The sequence below is a fragment of the Falco punctatus genome, assembly GCF_963210335.1.
Source record: "Falco punctatus genome assembly, chromosome: 15".
Classification (NCBI taxonomy): Eukaryota; Metazoa; Chordata; class Aves; order Falconiformes; family Falconidae; genus Falco; species Falco punctatus.
Genome location: NC_137595.1, coordinates 2570162 through 2597100, shown reverse-complemented (window position 1 = coordinate 2597100; position 26939 = coordinate 2570162). Strand labels below are relative to the sequence as shown.

General features: G+C 47.2%; 1 protein-coding gene across 2 annotated transcripts in view; it reads right to left on the bottom strand.

Annotated features, from left to right (window-relative positions):
- Window positions 1-2906: 2906 nt before the first annotated feature.
- Window positions 2907-26939, bottom strand: part of LOC308054093 (sodium/hydrogen exchanger 2-like) — a 29054-nt gene continuing 5021 nt past the window's right edge. Inside the window, exons 4-12 of one of the 2 annotated variants that reach the window (XM_080366345.1) lie at window positions 24087-24304; window positions 20708-20904; window positions 15801-15890; window positions 13645-13715; window positions 12343-12507; window positions 11554-11665; window positions 10091-10225; window positions 5584-5650; window positions 2907-3044 (exon numbers count right to left, since the gene is read on the bottom strand). In XM_080366345.1, the coding sequence (XP_080222471.1) occupies window positions 2908-3044; window positions 5584-5650; window positions 10091-10225; window positions 11554-11665; window positions 12343-12507; window positions 13645-13715; window positions 15801-15890; window positions 20708-20904; window positions 24087-24304 (1192 nt within the window). In that variant the 3' untranslated portion in view covers window position 2907. Of the gene's footprint in view, window positions 3045-5583; window positions 7752-9377; window positions 10226-11553; window positions 11666-12342; window positions 12508-13644; window positions 13716-15800; window positions 15891-20707; window positions 20905-24086; window positions 24305-26939 lie in introns of both variants that reach the window. The other variant, XR_013923958.1, reaches the window with a different exon arrangement.

Sequence of the window (26939 nt, the reverse complement as noted above, 5' to 3'; positions counted from 1 at the left end):
AGAGAGGTATTTATGGTCCCAGCACTGCAAAGCAGGGTTGAAAGTGATTAACGGGCTGGGATCTGCGCAGGATGCGGCCAGTTCATGTGCACAGGGATGCGGGGCTGGCTGGAGCAGCCTCTGCAGGAACGAGCCACCGAGATGCACACCTGGAGCCCAGCAACATCTGCAATCGCTCAAAGCATTGAAATGTCTCTTGTGCTAAAGTGAGATGAAAATGTACAATTTTGAAAAAATACAAGGAAAATGGTTGTTTTCTCCCACCCCCCCCACCCCCCATCAGATAAAACATCATTTCCATTTTCTGGAAGTGCCCTGATTTATCTAACCATTTCTGTTGCCTACTACAACATTACAAAGAAATCGACACATGCCAAAACAGCCACCATTCGGTACGGTCCTTGGTAGCCCATAAGAATATTGCAGAGAACTCATTTTCCATGATGGAAAACTCAGATGGAAAAAAATCATGATTTAAGTACCTGGTGCCCAGAAGCATGATGGATGCTGTACAAGCCAAAGACAGTACAGACATCCAGATGTTTCGGACAAAAGCAAGGCAGTTCAGAAGCCAAAAGTTTGGGGGGGGGGGGGGGGGGGAACAAACCAAAAAACCAAACCCAAACCAAAAAACGTCACCCACCCCACTCCTTCCCCCCCAAAAAAAACCCAGTATGCAGGAATTGGCCAAGGGATTCACAAAGTATCTATCCTTGGTTTTTTTTTTTTTTAATTAAAAACTCCTTGGCAAGCAACTTGATTTATTTTCATTTTTGCTCTCCAGCTACAGGATAAAAGTGACCCATCTTAGTAAATCTTTCTATAGCTATTTACTCTGCAGAACTTAAAGAGAAATTTTAAACACGGTGGACACTAAACTGGAGGTAAAGGGTGGACATTCCATCCCCAGATAGCCAAGGACCTTCAGATTCAGGGTTTTTTCCCTCACACTTGTATGCAACTGCTTACGCCCATGAACAGCCCATTTTTCTCACTGGTTACAACTGCTTGCCTTACTGGTGATCTTGTGATCGCTGTGCAAGGGCTGCACGGGGCAGAGCTGAATGCGCCGCTGTTCAAAGCAGATCGGCCAGGCTTGCTGTGCCGGGGCAGTGGCACCCAGAGAGACACCCCCCCGTGCCACTGCTACCCTGACGTCAGCCTGAGCGTGCTGCGGGTGCAAGGAGGTAATAACTGAGGGGATTTCATAATACAGCATCTTTAATTGAAATAGAAACGTAGTACATTACAACACGTTCATGTATGTTGTATATTACAACATATTGAAGCATAGGCAGGTTTCTAAACTGTGTAGTCAAATCCACACGACTCCCGTGCAAGGTGAATTAAACTAAGGAACAAGCCAACATTTCAATAAAGTCATTGAAGATGACAATGGACTTACACTAAAATCAATAAACACTTATATATAAGCGTATACACACACAAAATACACATATAAGGCTAAAAGGTCCAATTTTCATTTGCAATGAGGTGAATTTCCAGCGATGGGGCAGTGAAGAATGGCCCTCACGTCAAAGCTAACTACATCAGCTTATGTCAGGACACTAAAGGAGTTTGTTCAAATGAAAATGAGACCTCCACATCATTGCAAAGCAAGTACACACAATTTTGTGTCTTTAATTTAAAATTAAAGCCCCAGAGTACCAGGCAGTGGTCTCCTCGAGTATTTCTGCAAACAGGAGATCAGCTCTAGAAGTCTAAAAATATCATGGGCAGGAGCACGCAAATTCCTACAGTTGCTTTTACTTTTATTTCAGAAGGAACCACTTGTTCAGATTAAATATTCTTGGATCCTTCAATGCAGAGGAAGGGAAATAAGAAAAAGAATTTCGACATTTACAATGCTAAAACTTACCCTATCAGGTTCAGCTAAGGAGGAGGATTCAAAGTCTTGAACGCTTACCTGGAGTTTCAAAGAGCGTTACCCAAACGCAGAGGTACCCGTCTCCCTCGGGTACTACCCCTGGAGGTCACCTGCACCTGCCCTGCAGAGGGGATGGCACCTTCCTGGCAGAAGTGCTCCACAGCAGTGAGGGTTTGGGTCCCTCTCTCTGCCGCATCTTCTGGGCAGATGCATCCAAACCTCGCCGCCCCTGCAGCTCTGGGCCACAGCAGCAGAGATCATGCAGTGAGCCCTTGCAGGCTTCCTGCAGCCAGCCAGCCGCAGCGCACGAGGCTTGCACAAGTATCACCACCGGATTTGGAGCTTCCCTGATTTACTTTTTGAGGCGAGCCGTTCCTTAAATATTTTTTTTACAAAATCAGTAACAATACATTTCCCCCTTTTAATGCAGCTGTAGTAAGTTTTCATTAAAAGAACCATGTCTAGGTGCAGGACAGTCCCTCTGGTAAGACACCCACTTAATTACATGATTTGGCTTTGGATTTCAGGTGATGAGCATTCATAGTCAGGAGCCATCAGTTCCTGAGGAGCGGGAAAGATCTTTCACTGTTTCTGCTGCCTTTCAGATGGCATGCTCCAGCGCCCCATGAAACCCGCCTCGAGACCACAGTTTCCTTAACATATAACCTAAACGCTCCCTGCTGTTTACTCCATCCCTGCTGACTAACGAGAAGACCCGATATCTCACCTTATTAAAACACCCTTTCTTGCAGTCGTAGACAGTTTCAACAATTTTCCCAGATGTTTCTAAGAAATTATCCCTCGGACATTACCTTGCCTTGCTAGTGCTCAGCTGTGCCCCTTTTCCCTCTAGAAACCCAGCACTGTGCAACGAGAGCACGTTCGATGCCAGCCACTCAGGATGTTTTGCCCTGTCTGTGCTGTCCTTTTCAATATGCGTCTTATTTACATTATCTACATGTATAGTAGCCAGCCGCGAAACAGCCAGATCCCTCGTGGGAAGCCATCTACCAGTGTTTTCACATCTCCAACGTCAGCTCTTTCTCCGTTTCTTTCTTCTCAGCCCAGGCCGTCCCGCTGGGCTGCGGCGGTGGGATGACACACACCGACTTCGACCGGTTCTCTTTCACTTCCCGGACCTTTTCCACATTCCCCACTGCAGGAAGAGAAAAACACTAACTTGTGTGAGAAATGTTCTCCTTTGTGGATCGACAGGAATGAAGAAATACCGAAAACTACGGAGGTGGCCGTTTCCTCACTGGAGATGAGCTATTCCACCGCAAGGATCACTTTTCAGTTATAAAACAAAAAACAAAGATCAGTATTTCAATGGAGGAAAAAGAAAAATAAAGACAATTCACACCCTGTTTCGTACTTTGAAATGTATTACGTATCTTGACCAGTATCATCATTCTTTTGTCAGTCCCCATCAGCAACTTTACAGAACAAAAATTCACATCTGTGACTACCTTAAAAGAGCTTTTAAAGATGCAGGTGTCATGCTGGAGCACCTACGATTCCATGTCACCACATTAAGTGATTTTTTTGCAGGGGATGTACGTGCAGTCATGATGGAAGGGTTACGGTCTCCTCCAGCCCTGTCACCAGGTATGTCAGGGCGTTGTGCCCACATTTTCCCTGGGGCAAAAAAAAGCCCAACAAACCCCACCTAGAAACACCGCTTTTTATCACTTCACTCTCTTACACTCATGTTTTTCTTCCAGAAGAAGATAGTTTAAACATTGATAATACACTGTGGATTAAAATAGCTGCATTCCCAGCAGATGTCCATGTTATGAACGCACAAATGCCACACAGTTGTGTTCCTTCCATCCACTCTTGCAAACCCGTAGTAAGATAGCATCATGCAGAGGGCCTGCCAGCTGTTCTACGGCTCTTTACTTAGCAAGTTTTTAGTTAATTGTTTAAAGAAAATTACAAGGAAGAAAACATTAGAAATAGAAGAACACAAAAAGATTGAAAGGAAACTTTCTCCCTTCTTAAATATTTTTCCAGTACGTATATAATAAAGAAATGTTCTGTATGTTAATGTCAGACCCAGCCCCTTAACCTATCTCAGCCCATATTGGGAGGCAACATTATTTTTTGGGTTTTTTTTCAATGAACACTGAATCTTTTCAACCACCATTCTTACAGATGAGATTGTCCCAAAAGGTGTGCCAAGCATCATAAAAATTCAGTGCTCTGCTTCCCACCAATGATGTCACTGAGGTTCAGAGGCTGAAACGACTCTGCCTACAGTTTTGACTGGCTATACTTTGTGTGACGCTTCATTGACCATTTTTAGTTCATAAAAGTTCATAAACTTTTTTTTTTTTTTTTTAAGTGTGAAGACTAAGCTTTCAGTTATCTAAAAACTGAGTTTGGGCTTAAGAAAACATGAGGCCCTGAGCCACTGATCCTTCTGTAACAGATATTCAAAAGATAGTGCTGCTAAGGGGGCACTCAAAAAGCATTTTAATAATAGTTAGCAAGGAAAAAAATATAATTTTTTGAAAGAATTTGAGCACAAACTTCATGTTTTGAAATATCATTAACTTTTAGAAGGTTTTAGTCAGCAGCGTCACCATGGGCAGAATGACCTGCAATTACTGCCAAAAATCTTAGCGCTTCATGGAATACGAGGAATGGTACCAGTTTCAAACGCTGGCCTGGCTGGACATGGGAGACAAGAAAGCTGCATGAAAACTCACACACCCCCCCTTGCAGCACACAGGTAATGAGGAGGTCAAACACCTGGACTGGGACACACTTCGCAGCTGCCCGGAGCACCTCCACTGCCAGCAGCGCATCCCCGCGCTCGGCAAACCCGGCCTCAGGTGGGGCCGAGGTGGGACACTGGGGGGTGGGGAGGCTCGAAGCTCTGCTCGCTCGCTCGTGATGCTCCTCACGGTGCTCATTTTCCCCTGCGCCCGGCACTGGGGGCGCCCCGCGAACGCGGGGTTCAGGGCTGGGCCCCCGCTACAGGACAGACCCTGAGGGGCTGCAGCGTGTCCAGGGACGGGCACGGAGCTGGGGAAGGGGCTGCGGCACCGGCTGGGGGGGCTCAGCCTGGAGAAACGGGGCTCGGGGGGGACCCCATCGCTCTGCGGCTGCCTGAGGGGGCTGGAGCCGGGGGGTCGGTCTCTTCCCCCAGGGAACCAGCGACAGGACAAGAGGGAACGGCCCCAGGCTGTGCCAGGGGAGGGTCAGGGGGGATCTCAGGAGAAATTCCTTCGCGGAAAGGGTGGCCGGGCAGGGGGACAGGCTGCCCAGGGACCGGGTGCTGTCACCGTCCCCGGGGGGGCTCAAAACCCCCGCAGGCGCCGTGCTTGGGGACACGGTTCAGCGGTGGGCTTGGCAGCGCTGGGTTAGGGGCTGGGCTGGGTGGCCTTAAAGGTCTTTTCCAACCTACGTGACTCTGTGACTCTGTGACGTAAGGAGCCCCGCTCTGTCCCCCGGGCTGGAGCGATGGCCCTGCCCGCAACACAGAGCCCAGGTCTTCCCGCTGCTGCCTGCAGGGAGGGCAGGGGGCTTTGCCTTGACTGTCTCCCAAATCCCAGCCCTGCAACAGACACACCGCAGACCTCAGCACATCCTCGCTGTCACCCGTGGGGCCGTCCCTGGGGACGCAGCAGGGTGAGCGAGGGGGGGCCAGGAAATCGCTGCCAGCACCCACCGGCTCCCCAGCTTACCGGTAAAGGAGCGGCACAGCTTGGGCGGCGTGCTGGAGTCACCCTGCCCCAGGTAGGAGTCGTCCTTCTGTGATTAAAGAAGAAAAGTACTTTAATGCATTTACGAAGATTGCTAGCAAGCCCGTTAATGACACTCCTGCTTCATAAACAAGCCATTTGCAGTCCTCAAGGACTCTGTTTCCATTTGTTTTACTTTTGCCAAGAAAAACAAAAAGAACTATCACTAAAAATAGACCAAATAGATGGCAGGAAATATTTACAGACAGTGATTTGTTTCCAGTCTGTGGAAGAGGTCTGAGCTCTCCAGGAGTGATTCAACAGACAGGATGGGACAGAGCAGCCCTGGAGCTCCGGGGAGGACAGGGCAGGCGAGCGTGGGGGGCAAAGCCCATCCCCAGGCCACGGGCGCCTCTCACCTTGGCTGTCCCCCACCTCGGCTGCAGGCCAAGGAGGCAGGTAATGAGCTTGCACTAACGAGCTCCCTGTCCTTTCACTCCAGTGCTAATCTCCACCCTTGGGGGGGGGGGGGGGGGGGGGGGGGAATAAAATAATCAGGTGTCGTAATGCTGCCTGAATTGTTCAGTGCTTCTGTAAACTGGGAACAAGAGTCTCTTACGCAGCTCTGATTTGGCACCTTGGTCCAGAAACCCAGACTGCCAAAATAACTCTGGACACCTCCCAGCCTGGATTTCTGTTTTGTTTCTGTTCGTTCCCTCCCCTAACGAGGACTGATGCTCTCCATCCCTTGTTCACACTTTTATTGACCATTTTAATAACAATGCCTTCCCGGCTCCAGCAGCAGCGGCCAGCTCCCTGGAAAGCCATTCCCAGGGGCATTTAATGATTCTCAGAGCATGCTCCATGAAAGGGCTCCGACATAATTACCAAAGGCAGTATGTCATTTACGCACATGGCTTACAGGCAGCTCCAAATAAGCTCCTTCTGGGGGAGTGTGCTCATGTTTTGGCAGAAGAAAAGAGGATGAAGTTGCCTGGCTACAGGTGCAAGGATTTTCTGGGTGCTCGGTGGTAAATAAAAGCTATCCTGGGTCTCAGAAACCGCTCTGCCAGCGTACGCTGCATTGGACCCCTGCCTAAAATAAGGCAATCTCAAAATCCGGACAGCGTTCAGAGCCAGCGTGATGCACAGCTCCAGGAAGCAGCAGCCTTCAGCAGGAATTTTGTCCTTAGGCAGAGGAAGGCGAACTTTCTGCTGGAAATAGATAGTCTTGGAGTTAATCCTCTGGGCTGCAATTCAGATCTGAAGTCACCTCGTAGTCTTGCCAAGGTTTTTCTGCCTGGTGTAAATCATTTAACCTGCACCGTTGACTCGAGAGGGGTGAAGAGTGCCCTTCTCCTACCTCTTCTCTCTGCCTTCCCTACTGACCCTCACACCTCTCCCTGGCGGGGGCTTCCAACGCAGCCTAGGAGCCATCCCTCACCAAGCGAAGGCAGACACCTCAAGGGCACCTGAAGCCACCCAGCTCAGAGAGAAGAGGCGAGTCGTCCTGGCTGAAGCCTGCTGTTGGCCACGGAGCTGTGCCTGTCCTGGTGCAGGCACTGGTTTCTCCCCACCAACTGGGGAAGAGGATGGATTGTCCATCATGAAAGGTGAACTTCATGCTCGGCTCCCCCCAAACCTGGTGGAGCCACAGACCTATGGAAAGATGCTCTTCCAAGCATACCTTATTTTGTGGTGACTGACACAGGGGGGAAAAGACCAACCAGCACATAATAAACTATGAGGTGAATCTAACTGAGCTGTAACAGCTTCGTGTTTTAATAGCAAAGCACTAACCAGCTTCACTAAAAAAGAAAAATGTATGCACAGACAGCCAGCGAGCAGAAGCAGCACTGTTTCCACTATCCAAAGGGATTTTTACATTATTCACTCAGCTTGTAACAACCTCACTGATGGAATGTATCACCAGAGCTTTTTCCAAAGACTGGCAGTAGATGTGCAGGTGTTTCAGCAGCACCAAAGGGTTTGCAGTGGCCCTTTGCTTGAAGTTTGTTTGGCAGTTCCTTGATTTCCAGCTGGCTTTACAAACACAGTTGTAATGCTTCCATCTCGTGGTGAAATGCAGAACAGGAACGTGCGTGGCCGGAGAGCATCTAGTTTTTTCTTGCTGACTCAAAACCTGGAAGGCCAAACCCTTCCCTTTGGGACTACGAAAGATGGAGTAGCTGACAATTAGAAAAATCTCAAACACTAACCAGCTATGTTTTTCATTCATCTCCTTTTTAAAACAGGAAAATGCCGTTTGCTTGTCAATCTGGCATGAAACTAAATCAGAGTGGCTAGATTTTTTCCCCCAAAATTTAAAATATTGAGCTGCTTTTAATGGGATGAAATCTACTTTTCAGCACACTGTTCCTTCTTCCTGCTGACAAATTCTGCGATCTGTCCTCCTACAGCATAAAGTAACAGCATTCACCCACCCTCCCACCTCATGTTAATATTCCAGGGCTCTTTCAGAACATTATCCCATTGCTTTTGGGTATCGCCTTATTTCTATTTGCAGTACAACGAGGCAGCTATTCTAGAACATTAGCAAATAAGCTGCCGATCACACAGAACACGCCTGGGTTTTCCTTTTGCGTGCAGAAGGATGTTTCTTGGCCTTAGAGTCATGCCATTTCGACGTCAGAGATGCCATGGGATTGGGCTCTCAGAATTGACATCTGCTTCGCTCAGAGTGGCACAAAGCAAAGGTAGCTGCTGTAAAGAGGCGTGATTAGCACCAAGAGATGGCTTCTACGACACAGCAGTATTCAGCATTAAATTGGCATTTTGCATAATCCACAGAAGCGCTCACCGCTCCCATAGGGCACGAGCCACCATCCCTGAGTCAGTACAGAAACAGTGAATTCTGCGGCTTTTGCAATTCCCCTCAAAATATTCCACTCCCTGAAAGGCCAGCTGTAAGCAAAGTAACAGGAGAAACCATCTTCCCAAAGGTGCTACGTTTCCTACCAACTGCACTGTAGTGCCTAAGGGGAGCAGCAGCAAAGGGGAGAGCAGGAGCGCGAGGGTTAACAATCAAATGTCCTTAAAGTCTGTAACATCGTGCTCAAAATCAGCCCTAGTTTGATGTTGTTCTTTTGAAGTTTAATTATACCAAATGTTCTACAGGAACATGCCATGTTCTTGCCTATCTATTTTGAATTCTAAGTACCAATCAGCATGTAAATGATCAAATTAAATCTTTTAAGTTGTTTGCAAGAGCCGGAACACCTTTCTGTGAATGAAGGGCTGAGAATCAGCAGCATTTGGTGCGTTACTGCTGTTCTCGGTGGGCTCTTCAATGACTGGCATTTGAACAAAGAAATCAGAGTGGAAGAAAGCCTGAGGCAGTCCCAAGTTCTTCTGCTGTTGTGGAAAATTACTATCTAAATAAAGAAAGATAAATTATTTCTTTTTAAAAGGTCATTCTGTTCTCCTCCACGAGGGAGCCTTGCTGCCCAGACTAGAGGCTGCAGTTCGCACTTGGACCGTGCTCTAGTCCAAGCCATCAAAACCTAAGATGCAGGGAAGCGGGTGAAATTTAGGAATGGCTCGGCAATTACTGCTGCTGACCTGGGGGGTGAGAACAAAATACTGGGGGAGCTAATTGCTTCTCCTCCAGAGCAACAGTTACAGAGGACAGGAGTGGTTGAAAAGACCAAGCCTGCTCCTCCTGCACCATTCCTGGAACATTTCATCTTTCCACTGGGAAATGTTGGCCCAGCTTCTCTTGCTGATTCCCAAAGAAGCCAGCAAAAGTCTTCACCAGCCACAGACAACGTATTTACCTTGTTTCTCCTCTAATTCAGAACATGAACAGACGTGGAGCTGTGCCAGCAGTAAATTTGGACTCAAAGTGGTTCTCCCAGGAATCCAGTATGCAACACTTCCCTCTATTTTACTTTCTCCAAGTCAGCCCAGAACTATAGCTGCTTTTAAAACCAAAAAAAAATCACCTCTCGAATAAACAAGAAAGCTCGCAGTAATGTTTCTGTCCTTTCAGAAGGGTTGGGGCGGGGGGAAATCACAGAACAGTTTCAAATATTTACAGTCCATCTGGACCGCTGACAATGGGCGAACCAAATTCCCGCCTTTGACAAAATCTCCCAGAAAAGAAAACATGGGAAAAACAGGCCTCTGAATGTACAGACTGAAACCAAATTAATAACATTTGCTCAGTAAATAACTTTCCTAGCATGGATGGAAGCCTGTGTTCACAAAGCACTGAGCGGCGCAGCATGTAGGATGGCTCATTTGTCTGTCAGGAGTTGGGTTGGGTTTTGCTTTTTTCCCCTCGGTATTTCCTACTCACTGGAGCACAACTTTGCATTGAAAGATGCTTTTTTTTTTTTTTTTTTTTAATATAAGATACTGGGATTTGCCTTTAGAAGGAAATAGCACCAGCAATAAACAGCACTATTCCTAGTGCCAGTTACACCCGCGGGGAAAGGCAGCCTGTGCACGGTCTCTGCAGGTCCAAGCCTTCCCTGCTCCCTCTTACCTCCTTCCTGCAGCTGCCCGTGCCGTCTCCACTCACTTCCACCCGCAGGCTCTTGTGCCGGAGGATCAGGATCTCCTTGGCATGCTCCGCGGGCTCGGTCTCCCCGGGCAGGGTATGCCTGTTGTACGCCGGTCCCTGCACGTTGCACCAGAGAGACCACGTTGGCCGCAGGACCATCCCTCGCTCCCAGCAGCATTCCCTCACTAGTGCCTGTGTCTGTCAGGGGTCTTCACCCCCTCTAGCCATCCTGCCCAGTTATGGGGAAAAACTGATCTACCCCAGTACTGGAGGCGGGGATGGAGGGAAAGAGCCAAAGAAGGAAGACAGGACTCCAGCCTCTGCTTCTTCATGCAAAAGTGCCCAAGCAATCGCTGAGCGACAAGACTGAGATGCATCACTATTAGTCCAGGTGACACACCAACCTAGCGTAACTACTCTATTCAAGGTGTCTTTGGCCTCAGTGCCTCCGCTCCAATATTTTTTATATCAACCCCACCTTCATATATTAATCATACAATCAACAGGAACCATAAATCCTCTCCAAAAACCATAAACCAGTCAAAGTTAAATCTCCCACTAACATCAGTGGGAGCTGGGATAACTGTCACTAAAAGGGGTGAGGCTGGATTTAGGCAGGAGTAAGTGTGCGCAGGAGGTATTGCCTTCATCTTCATCCCGTTCACCATTTCTATAGTTGTCTCTCAGCCTTATCTAGTCGCTTCTCCCGGCTCAGCAAAGGGACAGGAGGGGGTGGTTGATCTCTCTGTGCTGAGCTGCCCACACCAGCTGCACCCCCAAGGACTCAGTATTTCATGTGTAATCCATAAAACAAAGGCTTAGGTGGATTTTAAGGATAAGGCTCCATGTACCGCCACGTGAACAGCAATTATAATGCACAGTCCTAGGTGCTGCAGAAAACCTCAGACAGATAATTCAGGAGTTATTCTGTAAACAGCAGGTAGCTTCTGCGCTATTTAACTAGTTGTACCAGTTTCACGGCAAGACTGCCAAGCGGTTTTAAAACCTCTGCAGATTAATTCTCACTTGCAGCTCACTGACTGTGTTCTCTTCTATGGGAAAAAATGCAACATGAGGATAACCCCATCCCTGCTCTGCCCTGTAGGCAACCAGGAGCTGCTGCAACTGCTGGATCTGCTAACCTGATGCCTGAAGATCCATGTGCTCCTCCTTTCTCCTTTCTGGTTCTGGGTACTGATGCCTAAAATACTTCATGAAATTATAGGCTGACTAGGTGAACCTTTCAAAAGCTGTCATGCTGAAAACAGAAATGTGCCACTGACTTGGAAACTGGATCTGGCTTCCACAGCCAACTATTCTCTGCTCACAAAGAGACATCATTAGTAATTATGTAAATATTCATAACATCTGCTCAGGCTGTTCAGATAACTGAGATAACTTTTGTTATTGGACATCTAAAATACAGATTGAGGGAAGAGTTATACCGTTCTCCTTATTCGGTACAGGTTCCTTGCCAATATTTCCTGTATGTTTTCCAGGACATCCGGATTCAGAGCATCCACCAGTTTTTTGTCCGATATGACAGTCCTGTTGTTTCTGCAAAAAAACCCAGAACATCTTAGTTTGGTAGATGCACAGCAGCGCAACCAGCACATCCCCAAAGCCAGAGCTTGCAGCAGCCCCCTGGACACCACCACCCATGGGCATAACCCTTGCAGACAGAGCTCGCTGCAGAAGTGGCATGTGGTGTTTGCACCGGGGCTGTGCCGTCCGTCCCTGTGCTCCCTGGTAGTTAAAAGGGCTGTGGGGAGCTGTGACCGAGCAGAACCCTCAGTGAGGGATGAGACGGCCGTTCTGACATGCAAATACTTGACGCCACTGTCTCAGCTGATGCTCATGCTCACTGTTGGTCCCTTCAGTAGGCGTGATGGTGCAAAGGCATTGAAAAATGGTGGCAGAGCCTCTTCTACAGAGCACTGTTCCTGTGTAACTCTGGGGTATACAGGTGAGCCTCCACATACAAAGTCAGAATCTGTGTCCATCAATGCCAGTAGGTTGCTCAGCCAGACTGTTTTTAATACCCACCTACTGATCTTTATTAAATAGCATTTACTTTGCATTTGTCCAAGCTACCTTGCTCGTTCCCATGGGCTAGCCCAGCAGGGAAGAGAAGAAGAGGCAGAGAAGTTTGCAAAAGCTTTTCATACCCGTTCCCTCAGGCAGGAGGGTTGGGAGGAGTGACGGGAAGGGGACGACTGCAGGGGAGCACTTACAGCAGGGATGGGTGAGAGGCAGCATGACCCAGCTGCCCTGCTTCTGCCAGCTCAATGGCGTGTTTCCTCTCCAGCTTTTCATAGAGGAGCACGATACTCGATTTTGGCTGGTCGTATTCTCGAAGTAGGATCTTCTGCAGGTATCTGCTGTTGAAATATTCTAATCTGTTTGAGAACAAAACAGGCTTAGCCTCTTCCCATGACTCTCCGACACCAAAATGGACCTGAGCAAGCCAGCAGGTTCCTAGCCCATGACTGCCTCATATTCTGTTATATTCCATTCCCTTCTTTCCAGAAACCAATGGTCCAAGAGGTCAATCCCTAATTATTTCTGCATTATAGCACACGAGCTCAGATATTAAAACTTTGCCAAATACAATAAAAACTCCCCAAAGTGCCAGGTTTATCATGAACTCTAAGCACTACAAGTACATACAGTAGCCCCAGGGGATGCAACAGGTTTAAACACTTCCAGATTTCCTCTTGAGTCATTTGCTCTCGCTTTCTGCTCAAATGCCGCACAACATTTGGCAAAAAAGTAGCCAGTACCAAATACCGATGCTCAAGTTTGGCTGGTTTTAGCTGTTCACAAACCTGCTTGCAAGGAGCCAGAACACTCCGCAGCACAGCAGCAGTTCCCCTACCCTCTAGTGGCACTTCCAAGCATGGGCATTCCTAAGAAAATCCCTACCAGCTGCATCAATCAGTCATTACCATTAAGTTAGCTGCATATTTCTGCACAGCCACGGAATTAAACCTGGTAATTTCCATTAGTATATTTGATGTTATTTGTATTTATTTTAAAAAAATATATATATCCTACATGTGTAATCTACCAGAGCTTAATGAAAATTGAGCACTTTGCTACATAAATCTGTAGAGAACCTCTGTAATTTGTCAGTCCACAACAAGCAGTTGCCCCTCCAAGTGATGCAAGCTCATACATTTAATGTTAATTGTGAACAGGCGGGGCTGGGGTCCCCAGCCTGGCCGGAGGGCAGGGGCAGCACCGCTGCAGGCAGCGACAGGCTGAAGCCACAGGGGCTGTGCGCTGTGCTGGCATGGCCCCCTCGCTTCCAGCAGCTTTCTTTGTATAAGAAGGGGCAAACACAACAGGAGAAGAGAAAGGAGTGCCCCGAGAACCTGGTCTCACCTTGGCCAAGGAAAAGCTGCCCCCCTGTCACCAGCCTTGTGCCACAAGTTTGAACAAGGCTCAGCTGCCCACAGTGGAATCTTAGGGGATAGAAACCAGCCTCACTTTTTTCTACACACGCACACAGTTGCATTTTGGCAAATCCTTACTTGTCTTTCCAGTAGTACTGTCCCCAGTGTCCAGATATATCTTCGATGCCAGCCAGCAAATGATCCAAGAACTAAACAGAAGAGAGGATTTTGCTATACACCAGTTGCACGCATCGCATACCTGATGAATTCAGTCAGCAAACATCAAAAGCCAGCAGACAAAACGGGAGATGCTTTTAGGCCAGTACACAGTGCCGGCAAACAAGGAGAAGGGATGTCAGGCTAATTCCCAATCCAGTCATCCACGTGTATCCCTTAGTCCTGGAGTACAATAAGGGGTTTGGCTGCTTGCTTTCAGGTCTGTGCGAGCAAAAAATAATCGCTGAGGGACGTGGATATGCTCTTTGTGATATGTATAGGATGGCTGATGGCTTGCATGTCCTGCATATCAGGCCTTGATAAGCAGGAAATGCTCAAATTGTCCTCAAAAACCTCAATATGTCTCAGGAGATCAGTTATCTTCAGGATGTAGATGCAGATAACATACAAATGATGCTTTGACTTGAATAAGAAATACTGCCTTCCCCCAGACACTTCCCCAGACGCAAAGAAATCATTGGTCATATCATGCCTTATACAAAAACATTATTATTGTTTAAATTTACACTAAAAATCCCAGACAAGTCAATTTTTTCACCCAGAAGTTAAATCTCTAATTTCCCAAATTGCTTTCCCTCCTACTGGCATTTCTAACCTGGGAGAGGGCTCTGCTCTACTGCAGGTCAATACCTCTCCACACTCGGGCCCTGATGTCCCTGGAGCTTCCTCCAGGTCTGATTTTTTAAAAGATTATTTGGGGGGGGGGGGGGGGGTCAGAGACAGAAAAATTTCAGAGTGGTTCGCTCAGCCCTGCAGCCTGGTACAGGTTTAGAGTCCTCACATTGCAGAAATTACCTGCCCCCCTGCCTCCCCATCACTGATCATCGCTTTTGCGAGCAAAAATATCCTGATGATGTGGACAGAAAAATAAATTTGAGGAAGAAAGCTGTTTCTGGCTTCTGCAGCCCTGATTTCCAGCTACCTGCATTGATGCCTTCTCAGCTTCATTGGTACATGGGCCACTTTCAGCTCACATTTGCTAATAAACACATTTGCAGAGATAATGTACTATTCACACACTAACAAAAGAAAAAAAGTATTCTCTGTTCGTGATAGGGAGAGACTCTTCAGCCTGTTGAACTGTTCTGAACCTCGGACAAAGCCCCGCAATACAGCCTAATTGTGAGGGTGCCAAACAGTTTTTATAAATGTCTTCAGACCCGATGTCTTCATTTCTAGCTACCCGAAAAGAAGACAAAAGTATTACTGAAGGATTCATACCTGCAGAAATGTGACTGGTGAACCAGTGTGGAAACAAAATTTTCCACTGGATGCAGATGCAAATGCAAAGCCTCACCCAGGCATGCAGAGCACCCCGCTTTCTCCTGTTGCTGACACGCTCTCTGAAGAAGTCCTCTATGACTAGAAAGGCCAATGTTTGAGTGGTGAGAAGGTGAACTAAGTTCCACCTTTGGGTTATGAACTCAGAATCACGGAATCACAGCCTGGTTTGGGCTGTGAGGGAGCTGACAGCCCCCCGAGCCCCAACCCCCCGCCAGGGGCAGGGACACCTCCCACCAGCCCAGGTTGCCCCCAGCCCCATCCAGCCTGGCCCTGAGCACCCCCAGGGATGGGGCACTTCAGTGGTTCCCTCCAACACGGCGCTAACCTTGCCCTCCCTTTTCTAAACTTTCTTGCAAAAATATCCACACTGATGGTGGTGATGTGACTCACGAACACATGGGAGATCCCAACCCTGAAAGCAACCAAGCCTTGTTTTCTTTTTCACTCCTTCCAGAGAAGCAGAAAAGTTGGAGTTTAGGTTAGAGTACAAACTTTTGGGTGAGTAATCATTGTTTTCTGTCATGTTTGTGCACCATTTGATGCAACATCAGCCTGACTCAGTCAGTGCTTTCTAATCCAACACAAATAACAACCCATGGTTCGGAAGCTGCATAGGACTTAAAACCTGGAAAGGGACCGAAAGGCAGAAGGTTCAGGTAAAACTGCAGATCTGCAGAGTCCCTGGAGGCACCCCACACTTCAGAAGGACCATACTGCTACCAGCAGAGCCTATTGGAAAGCTCTGGCCACATGTTGGCAGAGGTATCACTTACCCGAATATGGATCTGCTCTCCCACTGTGGGAGCACTCTCTCTTTTCCTCTTGACAGCCAGCAAGTCAACGAGAGGACGGATGGTCATCCCCTGCACACAATGACAAAAAACAGCCTTTCTTTGCATCAGGCTTTCTTAGCGGTACCTGCACTGGAACAAAACTCACCCACATGGCATGGTATGAGCCACAGCTTGTTTGCCAGAACAAGCCCTGGTGTCTGAGTGTCTCCCTCTGTTCTGTTTCATTAGCAAGATAAAAACCACAAAGCTTCAACAAGACTAGAAACTCTGTCCTCCCAGTTGTGAGCCAAACATTTTGTTTTCGCATGGTAGTAGCCTGTCGACAGGAGCTCACATACAGGCTTCGGGATGGGGGTGGGCAGGGAGGGGAAACACTCTGCTCTCCTCATCTGGCATCGCACAGACCACAAAACATCAACCGCTAATTCCAAGGTCAGACCTGCGGCTCGCTGTCGCCCGTGGCCCCCCGGCTGGAAAGGGGCTTGAAACCTTCAGAGTTCAAATGCCTGGAACAACGATAGCCCCGGCGACTTCACAGCACGCAGCCTCCACCAGCACCTGTCTGCTCACTTTTTGAGTATTATGTGTCACAGATCATTACTCCAGTGATCTTTGATGGCCAGCCGGTGGCTAAGTTTACTAATCAAAGTATCCACCTGGTGGGAAGGGTCAAGGGAAGAGTTTTAATGTCCTTTGAACCTCATGAGAGAACTTCTAAAATGCTGCTGTGGTGCATTTCTTAGCCTGACTTCAGTATGAAATGGCTTTTCTAGGACATGTTTACAGCAAAAACGATGGAGTAGTTGATGTTTATGACTTCTGAATGTCACAAATGCTGGCAGAGAGGAGAGTTGAACACATTTTTAATTGCAGAAACAATTAATATGTCATTTTAATAGCTAATAGCAATAAAAAATGCATCACTATTCAGAGTAAATAACATAAAACCCACAACTTCAGAAATAACAGATATTAAAAAAATTAAGTAGAGACAATATAATTTGGTCTCTTGCCTTCACTGGATAATCAGCTGCATTTTAAAGTGGCACTTTGGAGTTTTGTGACCAGGACTCCCAAACTTAGAAACACCTCTGGCCCTTCCTGACCTTGGGAACGTTATGGGAATCCCACAAGTCATTTCAAGCCACAGGTGATTTCACAGCACACCTGTAGGTACCCTGTGATGCTCCTGTACCCACCAAGGATAACTCATCTGAAGTGCATCACCACACGCTGATGGCTCTGTGATGGCTCACAAAGTTCTTCTACCATCAGCGGACCAATAGCTGCTGAGTCAGTGTAGGCAGCAAACAACAACAACAAAACCTCTTCACAATTGTATTGGCTAACAATTTCATGGAAGGGGTCAGAGGCCAGCAGGCTGAGAGAGCAAACTTCAAATGGAGAACATGGTATTTCATTTTTAAACCACACTGAAAGGCGGAACAATGAGGGCTTTTTGTGACATTCCAGATGAGCCCACAGCTCCTTGGAGGACTTTCTGGTCTACATGGCACGTATCTAGGCCTGCTTAGAAGTGCTGAGGACCTGACAATTGCTCAGTCAGCCTTCTCAAAGTTATTAACCAGGCTTGTTGTGGGAAGAGCCCTATGCAACCGAGTTAGAAAGGCCAAAATAAATGAGTTTCCTGGGTTGTGTAATGCACCGATAGACCAAGGTGTACGGACAAGCCCAACTGCTTCCACATCGGTCATTATTCTGTGCAGCGTGAGGCTTTTCAGACAGCGTGGTCAGGGTTTCCAAGAAAATGAAATGGGTTTGTGCTCTGACAAGATGTCTTTGCTGGCCTTCATCAGCTTAAAAGGGCCCAAATCATCTCACCCAGGCTGTCTCTCCTGTCCTCACACTGAGACACCCCCCCCCCAAGTCTGTACTGGTATCACTGTGACTATAAAGAAAACTTACTGCACAAAATAGCAACGCTCCACTATCTACAGAAGTTGTTTTGTAGTCAACATTTTGCTTGTCCTTTTCACCCAAAGTGCCCTGCACCATGAAAGATGCTGGGATGGGAAAGATGTCCACACTTCAACCCTGCATCCACCGACGGGCTGGAAGCAGTGCCACAGGCTTCAGAAGCTGCAGGAATCATTTGCAAGCCCGGGTTTCTACAGGTCCCTCTTAGTACCTGCTTCTGTTATATTTACCTATTTTTTCCTGTGCTGAGCTACAGCAACATCTTTCTGGTTCTGCTTTGAAGTAAGTTTACTCCCCCTGCCCCATCCTCGGGCACACACCACGCAGGTACCTGGAACCAGGTGAGAGCTGCCTCCAGAGATGCTGCGCTCCCACTGAATGGCTGAAGGTCAGGGGGTCGCCCTGCCGACACATACCCACGGGGGACCCTGTTTAACTCTCACCCTTTCGCACGGAGATGACATCATCAGTTGAGCTTTGAGGTGACACAAAAGCCCTTTCCCCAGTCCTGGGAAGGACTTTCCGAAGGCTCGGCAGAATGGAGCTGCTGCCTTAGAACAACCTTTGTCTGAGACTCAAGAGCGTCTCTGCATAAGCGGACGTGCCTAGTGACCCTATCTTTTCAATTTCTGACCCACATTTGCATCTTAAAACTTGTCAACATCCACCTAAGTGTGCTCCCCCCACCCCGGCCCCTGCTCGCTCCTTTCAGCCTGAAAACCGTGCCCGGTTCAGCTGCCCTCAGGTCTCAGCTCTGAGCCCATCGGCACGTCACACTTGCTGACCATGTTTTGCAGCTCGTGATGAGGGTTCGGTGGATGTGGGGATGCACAGAGTCAGCCCCAACCCTCCACATTGCCCGGGTACCCAGCACCCCCACCTGAGGGGTTTGGGGAGGCCACGTGGAAGGGATTTGCTCTTGAGGGTGATGCTCAGCCATGGGCCATGTGGCAGCTGTCGCTGTGAGCCGCTGTCTCCCAAAGCCCCAGCAGCTGCTCTGCTCCCCCCATCCGAGGGCGGGAGGGCAGCCCCGGGTCCACAGCTCTGCGCGGACCTCACGCCCTGCCGCGGGAGCTCCCGGCAAGCTCTTCCGCACGGTGCCTTTCCCAGACCTCCATCCCACTTGCGTCAGCCCTACAGGGACCTCCTCTTAACTTTTTGGGATAGAGCACACCAGGTAGACATCAGCCTTGCTCACTTTGCAACCGGACAGCCCCAGTTTTTCCATCCTCTGCATCCTCCTTCGCATATGACAGCATTTGGCAGGTGAACTAAAAGGTGGATTTCAGGGAAGGGATGCTTGCCCCTACAGGCTCGCTGCTGGGCAGAGGGGAGGCACATCCACAACCTCCAGCCCACCGAGGAAGCACGGAGGCTTTCACCACTAGATGTCACAGCAATGCCGAGAGCCGCTGCCTGCCCCTCCCCAGCCCTGCAGCACAGGAACTCCTCACAACTCGGGTTCTCCCTCCTTTAGGCACAGCCTTTCCCCATCATACACCTGGAGGGTGCTAATTAAGAATCCGTGACAAAGGCACGTTAGTAAGGAGAGCAGTACCAGCAGCAGGCTGGCCAGCCTGGGACCCTGTCCGCTGTGTGACAGCGGGCAGGGGCAGATGTACCACCTCCCATGGGCTCCCCAGGAGCAGCCCAAGCTGCAGGTGCTCCTACAGCCTTCATATAGGATTGTGCTTTGCAAAACACACCCACGGCAAAAAACAGTCTTTAAAAAGAAAGGGAAAAAAAAAACACCAGGAAAAAAATAGTACATTCGTGCTTGAAACAATAAATCAAATATCTCTGAGCAACAGAAGGTTGTGAAGCTGTGAAGGTCCACCTCCCTCTCCTACCCTGGCAGATGAACACGTCCACAACCACTCCATGATGTGGGCAGGGTGCACTCACTCACAGAAGTTTTCCCACTGGGTGGGAAACAACCCAAGAATCACCAGGGCAGAAGGAGAAAGAAGGTAGACACAGGGCTTAGGGTTCCTTTATAAAAGAAAAGTTAGAGGCAAATAAATCAAATGTGCTATGACTTTATTTGCTTCTGATTTTCCTTGCCTGGTATAACAAGTCACACCCCCACATTTTTTTCTCCAGTTAAAGCAATCCCCTTCCTGCTGCATCATCATAAAATAACTGCAGCTGCTTTGCTGCATGAACTTAAAAACATCTCAGATGTATATATAAAGTATTTTGATGAACAACTAAGGACTGTTGTGGCTTCAGCTCTTGGATGCCCCAGTAAAATGGAACTTCTCAGAAAACATTAGGAAGTCACTCCTTCAAAATTAGGTCCCTTTACATTGTCCCGTTTGTGAGCTACCAAAACTGAGATGACCAAACCATAAACCTCTTAAAATTCTTGCTGTCAATGTTCAGAGGGTTTGGAGTGTTTCCAGTCATCCTCCACCTTCTCACCTTTGGGATCAGCAAAACTGACCTTCATTACTGCATGGCTCAGGTGGCATTTCAGTTCATGACAAGATCTACAATAAAAATTAGTTCTTACCTTGCTCAAAGAGCAAACTAGTTGTAGAGATTGGTTTGCATTGGCTTTGCTCTCCCATAGAACACGCAGAAGCACTACAGCACTACTCCAGAGAGGAAACCTATGCCAGCAACATCCTTCACCGTTTTCACCACTGCTACCCCAATACGGGTGGACCAGATCAAAGATGGGACAAGTTATCATGGAAAATGATACAGCACACGTTGTAAGTCAACAACTGCTAGCCAGCCTCATGAATGTGTGACACATTCTCACACTTCTTCCTCTTTCAGTAATAATTTTAGATTTTTACACGCCTAGCCACTCAACGGAGGGAAAGTTTTAATGACTGGTAAATCCTAATATCCATCTAATGGCTTAGTACCAGTTATTTGTCTGGAAAATAAGTCACTCTCATTCTTTACATCTCCTGGTGACACCGAGATTGTTTTACCTGTACAAACACAGTGAAGAGGATGACAACAGTTGTCGCTGCAATGAAAAGCTTCTTTCTGTGAAAGTCGGGGAGCAAGAAAACCAAAGAGAAACAAATAGCTCCTCGGAGACCCCCGTAGGCGATAATGAATTGGTCCTTGCTGGTGATGGTGTTCACATTAAATCTGTTCACAAAGAAAGTCAGCACAAGAACCCCTGAAAAGCAGGAAAGAAGATGGGAGCACATCAAACAAAAGGAGCAATTTGATAAAACTCAATCCTATGATGTATTTTACAGTGAAACATCACTGAAATGGTAAACACCGGTCACAAGGAACCAGGGCCCAAAGTGGAAAGTTCCCAACATCCCACTGGAAAAGGGCTTTGCTTCCAGCCTGGTCCAAAAGGTTTGCATGTGATTTGTCCAGATAAAAATTAATCCCCAACACGTTTCTGATTTGGGGGATTGCAAACACCATTGAATGGCCACAGTTCTGGGGGTTTGTACGACTAAGTATTTAGGTAGCACATATTGTAGCAAATTCTCCTGGTTTTTAACTCAGCCTTGTGCTTACCAGAGTCCGGCTGGGAAACCAGAGTGTCTTTCGGGACTCAGCTCCACAGGGGTGTTTGTGTCATCCTGCTCCCATGACCGTGGGTCCCCAGAACACACTGTCCACCTGGTGACTCGGTGTTAAGCATCAGCTAAATGCTGAACAAACAAGAACTACTGGCAACAGAGGATGTATGAGCACATTTATTTTGATGGTAATTAATTAAGGTTTATAGGGCCATTCTATGGTCATGTGTCAGCTGAAACTTTACCCATATAATGATACGGCGCCAGATCCTCAGAACCTAATTGAAATATTAATTGATTTATTCTAATTGGTGATAACAAACTATTTAATTGCTTGGGTTAAAAATGCTCTCGAGGCAAACCATCAGCAACAGCTTAGCCACAGGTTACCCTCCAATTTCCAAAAGTTTCTAAGCAGCAGCTTGGATAAGTAGCTATATTCTGCCTGCATTAATGATGTTTCTTCACAGATCTTTCACTCAAAGATTTACACTGTGCAAATTTAAGACTGCGCAAGGTGACATGGCAATTGATGTAAATTATAGTCATTTGCAAATACATAAACAGATGCAGAAAGGTACAGAAAGTCAGGCCATAAATCAGTAAGCTGTGATCTTAATACCAACAGATACAATAAACATCTTCTTTCCTGAAGATATACAGCTGTTTTGAGAACTGATGACACAGGCCGTCACTGACTTTTGCTAGGAACTAGCTGGATCCACATCACTATGGTTTTTCTATAAGGGTGTTTGTAAAACAGTGCACTTGTACGTATCCAACATCTTCCCACACACATACAACTAAAAATATCTGAACTCTGATTGCATGTCAGTGCAGTTTGAAGAAAACAAAAAGCCAGCGCTGTTTAGGAATAGGGAACTCACTAACCGAACCTTGCAACACCTTCCCCAGCTCTGGAGCTCTGTGGAAAGGGCACCCAGACCAGCAGGCATGAAGTACTTCAGTGTCAAGGTTCTTTGTAACTTAAGAACAAATAAATACGTTAAATAAAGCGTACCTCAGATCACATTTGTGGCTATGGCAAAGCTCACACAGTGCCAAGGATTTAAAGGAACAAAATTTACAAGATCTGATATCCTGGCCTTTGTCTTAATTTAATCCTTCCTCATACATTATTATTAGCATGCCCTAAACTAATTCAAGACCAGTTTGCTCCAAGAAATTACAAACAATTAATCATTTTGAGCAGATTATATCTTCTTCCAGAGAGATACCTTCAGAAAGAGCAGAAGGAAGCCTCGTTGGTGCTTGGATAACAGTTGAATGTTAGTGCTGTCATGCAATTAATGTATTTTGCTTTTTAGATGATCTCTCTGATATCAGAGTAATTCCAGTCCCCAGGCTTCAGCAAAATCATTTCTTGTTTGAGAGGAGAGGGAGAATCCAACCAAGGACTGGGGCACAGCTGACACCCAACCCCAGCACCATCATCACAAGAGTCCCCCATTCCTGCAAGCAAACTCCCTGGGCACCTCCCAGCTCTGGACCAGCGCCTCCAGCAGCTCCAGAGCTGCTGGGCACGTCGAGCAGGTAGGGCTCTCCTCCCAAGCACCATCTCCAAGGCAGGCGTTTCCCAGCCCAGCTTCATGCAGCACCCTGCCCCGCTCGCATCCTCCCGGCATGCTTATAGCTCTCCAGGAAGGTGCTGCAGAAAAGGCACAACTTACTCGGCATCAGCTGTGCAAGACTATCTTCAGCCCTGGTTTGTGTATTCTCATTTAATTTAAGGGGAATTTTGAATGGAAAGAGGGGTTTCTTTCCTGGCTGCAGTGCTGAGCCCTGCACTAATAATGTGCTGCATAATTAGAGGATGCAATCAGAAGAGCAGCGTTTGGAGAGCTGCAGCAGTCTGGTTGCACTTTCATAATGTTACTGTGTTCCTTATGTCTTGCAATAAAGACATTTTGAACTAGAAAAAGTCAGACTCACTCAGAACTTGTTTCATCGAGCAAGTCATTTAAGAGCAAACCACTTAATCATAACAAAACATTAAAATGTACACATAACTGACTAATAAGCATGTTTCCAAGCATGTTTATGGTGCAGTTACTAAAACAAACCCTGGCCTGTATTACCAGCTAATGAAACCCATTCTGCTATGTGTTGCTAATCACGGCCTGGCCTATTTAAGCAATTTCTCGAAATGTCTATCAAATTTGAGTTCACTCTCTTTGTGGTTCATAAACATAAATCCCGTTGAATACTTTTAGCTCTCAAATTCTTTGCCAAAACGCGAGCTCTGTTCCATTTGCAGACACAGTTAATATACACAACCATCCATAACTGAGGAGCTAGGCACTCCACTCCGCACCCACGTAGGTGACAGTAACTGCACACTGTAAGAGGCACTGGAGAATCAGCCTCTCGGAACACTAAACCAACTGGTACAACTGGGGACAATGGGAGAACACTGCACCTGGTGTTCTAGTCGTTTACAATGAATGAAATCAGGATCCCAGAGTATTCCGGGACCAGGACTCAGATTTTCATTGTAACTCATCTCAAGAAGGTTATTGTTAGCCATAATTATCAGAGGAGTATTTTCATGCATAGCTCTCTTCCTCTTGAGAGATATATATATATACATATACACATATATATACATTCACCCACAAACCTTGGTCACTTTTTTACCATGAGGCTGGTCAAGGGCTGCAGTAGGTTTCCCGGGGAGGTTGTTGAGTCTCCAGTCATGGAGATACTCAAAAGCCATCTGGACACAGTCCTGCCTAGCTGACACCCTGCTTAAGGGTTATAGATATAAAAAAAAATAAAATCCGTAATTTCACCATACCTAGTGCTCTCCAAATGAGACAGAAAATGACAGTGAAGCAAATGTATGGCCAGTTCCACTCGTGATTTTCTCCAATGGTGGAAACTCCAAGAAAGATGAAGATGAGGGTATCACTGACGCTGCTCCACATCTTCATGAAGTATTTGACTGTGGTGTGAGACTTCAGAGAGATGTTGGCCTCCACATAACGTTTCATGCCCATGGCACAAGCAATGATGCTGAGAAAATGAAAACAAAACAATAAAATTGACACATTGTTATTTATTTAAAAACAAATCGGCTTCGTCAGGTCTTAGGTATTTGCAGGTGCTTCAATTCCTACATCAGCCCAATGATATCAGGAGGACCACCAGGATGATAAGATACTATGCAGGTCAACCAGACTGTCTGAATCTGGTTTTTAACAGATAAACAACTTGCCGTCTATTGCACTTATTACAGCTACACAGCCATACCTACAATTAACTGCACCCAGCTCTTCCCATCACAACAACCTGTTTTCAGCCCTTTAACTCCAACCACCTGGGCTGAAGAGTTTCATGCTTAGCAGTCCCCATCCCCTGTTTTGCCTGGCTGAGAGAAAGACATTCGAGGGAACGGGAGAGTTGTTTCTCAGCATGAGACATGTAAATAGGACTCCTGTGAGTTTGGATGGTGTCTGGTAACTACAACAGATTCTTGCAGGACTCTGGATCAGCATAGTCTAAGAGCAGCCCCAGTGCTGTACCCTTCACACAAGGGACCGAACCCAGTCTAAAGCTGGAGAAACTCACAACATAGCTCACGCTGTGTATTTCTAAGCCTGACGGGGCTGGCACAGTAGGTTATTTGGGCACAGCTAGGAAGCCATCGACTCCACGCAACCCACAGACAATAAAACGCTAAAGCACACTCACAAGGCTGCACAACGAGCCAAGAAATGCTGTTGCTGTAGTCAGAACATCTGACCTCCTCAGGTATTGAATATCCAAGGTCAATTCAGAAGTGTGCAGCACCAATTAAAACTTCTGCCTTGCAATTTTTCACGGATAATTGGTTCTTCAAGTTGCAGGGTATATGTGGTTAGCCTAATCCATCAGCTTTTCAAATAAATACATTATCAGGCCAGCAGTTTTAAAAGGTCAAAACAATTGAGCACTCGAAGAGCCAAAGTTCCATATTTTTTTTATGTTTTTACCTGGACAGCAACATTTTGTTCTAAATATTTTACCAGCGACAGAAAAGCAGTTTTGAGTTTCTGAGACCTGATTTCCATTGGTATTTGGTAACGCCATCCGCACAGTTTTATCACATCAAAAATTCCTTTCACATGGGACACAGCGGTTTCTCTTCATATCACATCAAGCGCAGACAAGGCCACAGAAGATCCTTGGCTTGCAGAACTGCACCTGGGTCTGGCAGACTGGCTTTAAACACCAGCTTTAACCGAAAGCTACAAAGCCGTGACCAGGACAGGCAAGTGACCCATATAGATGCAAATAGGTGTTAGGATAGGTGGTGGCCCCTGCACCACATCATCCATAACATATCCTCTCAGCTAAGAGCTGGTCAGAAAACAGCCAGTCGACTACTGCTTTGCAGCAAAACCATCACATTTAACCGCAGAATTTCACAAAGGAGATTCTTTGCATTTTGGGGGTTGTGATGGAAAAAAACCAGGGTTGCCCGCTAGCAAGCCTGCAGATGGGCAGAGCTGCCTGTGCTCTGGTTAGAATCAGAGCATCACAGCCTGGTTTGGGTTGGGAGGGAGCTGACAGCCCCCCGAGCCCCAACCCCCCGCCAGGGGCAGGGACACCTCCCACCAGCCCAGGTTGCCCCCAGCCCCGTCCAGCCTGGCCCTGAGCACCCCCAGGGATGGGGCACCCACAGCTGCTCTGGGCAGCCTCTGCCAGCGCCGCCCTCACAGGGCAGAATTTCTTCCCAGTATCTGCCCTAAGTCTGCCCTCGGTCAGCTTAGAGCCATTCCCCCCCGCCCTGTCACTGCACCCCCCCGTACAAAGCCCCTCCCCAGCTTTTCTTTTTGGATGTGGTTTTATGAACTGTATGAAACCAAAGACCCCGATTCTCTCCTCAACAGCTATGTATTTATTTCGGGAAGATGCTGTCGTCCACTGCATTGCTGCTCCTCACCTGCACCACCGCTACCCGACGCGGAGTGAGGGCCACTTGCCCTCTGGCTCAGCAGCGAGCCCCCAGCTCACCCTCACCGCCACTCAGCACCCACCGCTGGGCCCAGGCAGCGGAACGGGCAGCAGCGACATTCATTTCTGCTGTACTTAAAGCACTAAGCAAATCAGCAACACTATTACGGGAAAATACTTATCAGATATTTGGTTGGGAAAACAATTAAGAAGAAAAATAAAATCTTTTTTCAAATGAATATCCACTTCTGCCCACTGTGAATTACTGATTACTGGGCTTTGCATCCAAACAAAAAAAATCCCCAATATGCATGCAACACATTTCTTTATCTATCACTTAAAAGTAATTGTTATTTGGTTTTCCTCATTACTGTGAAAACACACCATACTTTTTTTGAAGGAGAAAGAAACATCTGGATTTGCCTGAAATTAAAACTGGGCTCCAGGAAGAGGACTTGTACTAAAGGTGCAGGACACGAAAGGTCAGACTCAGGAAAGCCACGGTAACCCTGCTGGGGAAAGAGACCCCGCTTTATCCAGCGGCATGAGTCCAAGACTCAAATCCGTTTTTCACCTAATGCTGTGTGAGTTCACATCTTTCACCTCCTAAAAAAATGTACCAATACTTAAAAATATTCTGAAATCAGTCGGTTTTGATTTACCCTTTTTTGACTGATCCACTTTGCTTAAAGCACTGAGCTAGAAAGAGTAA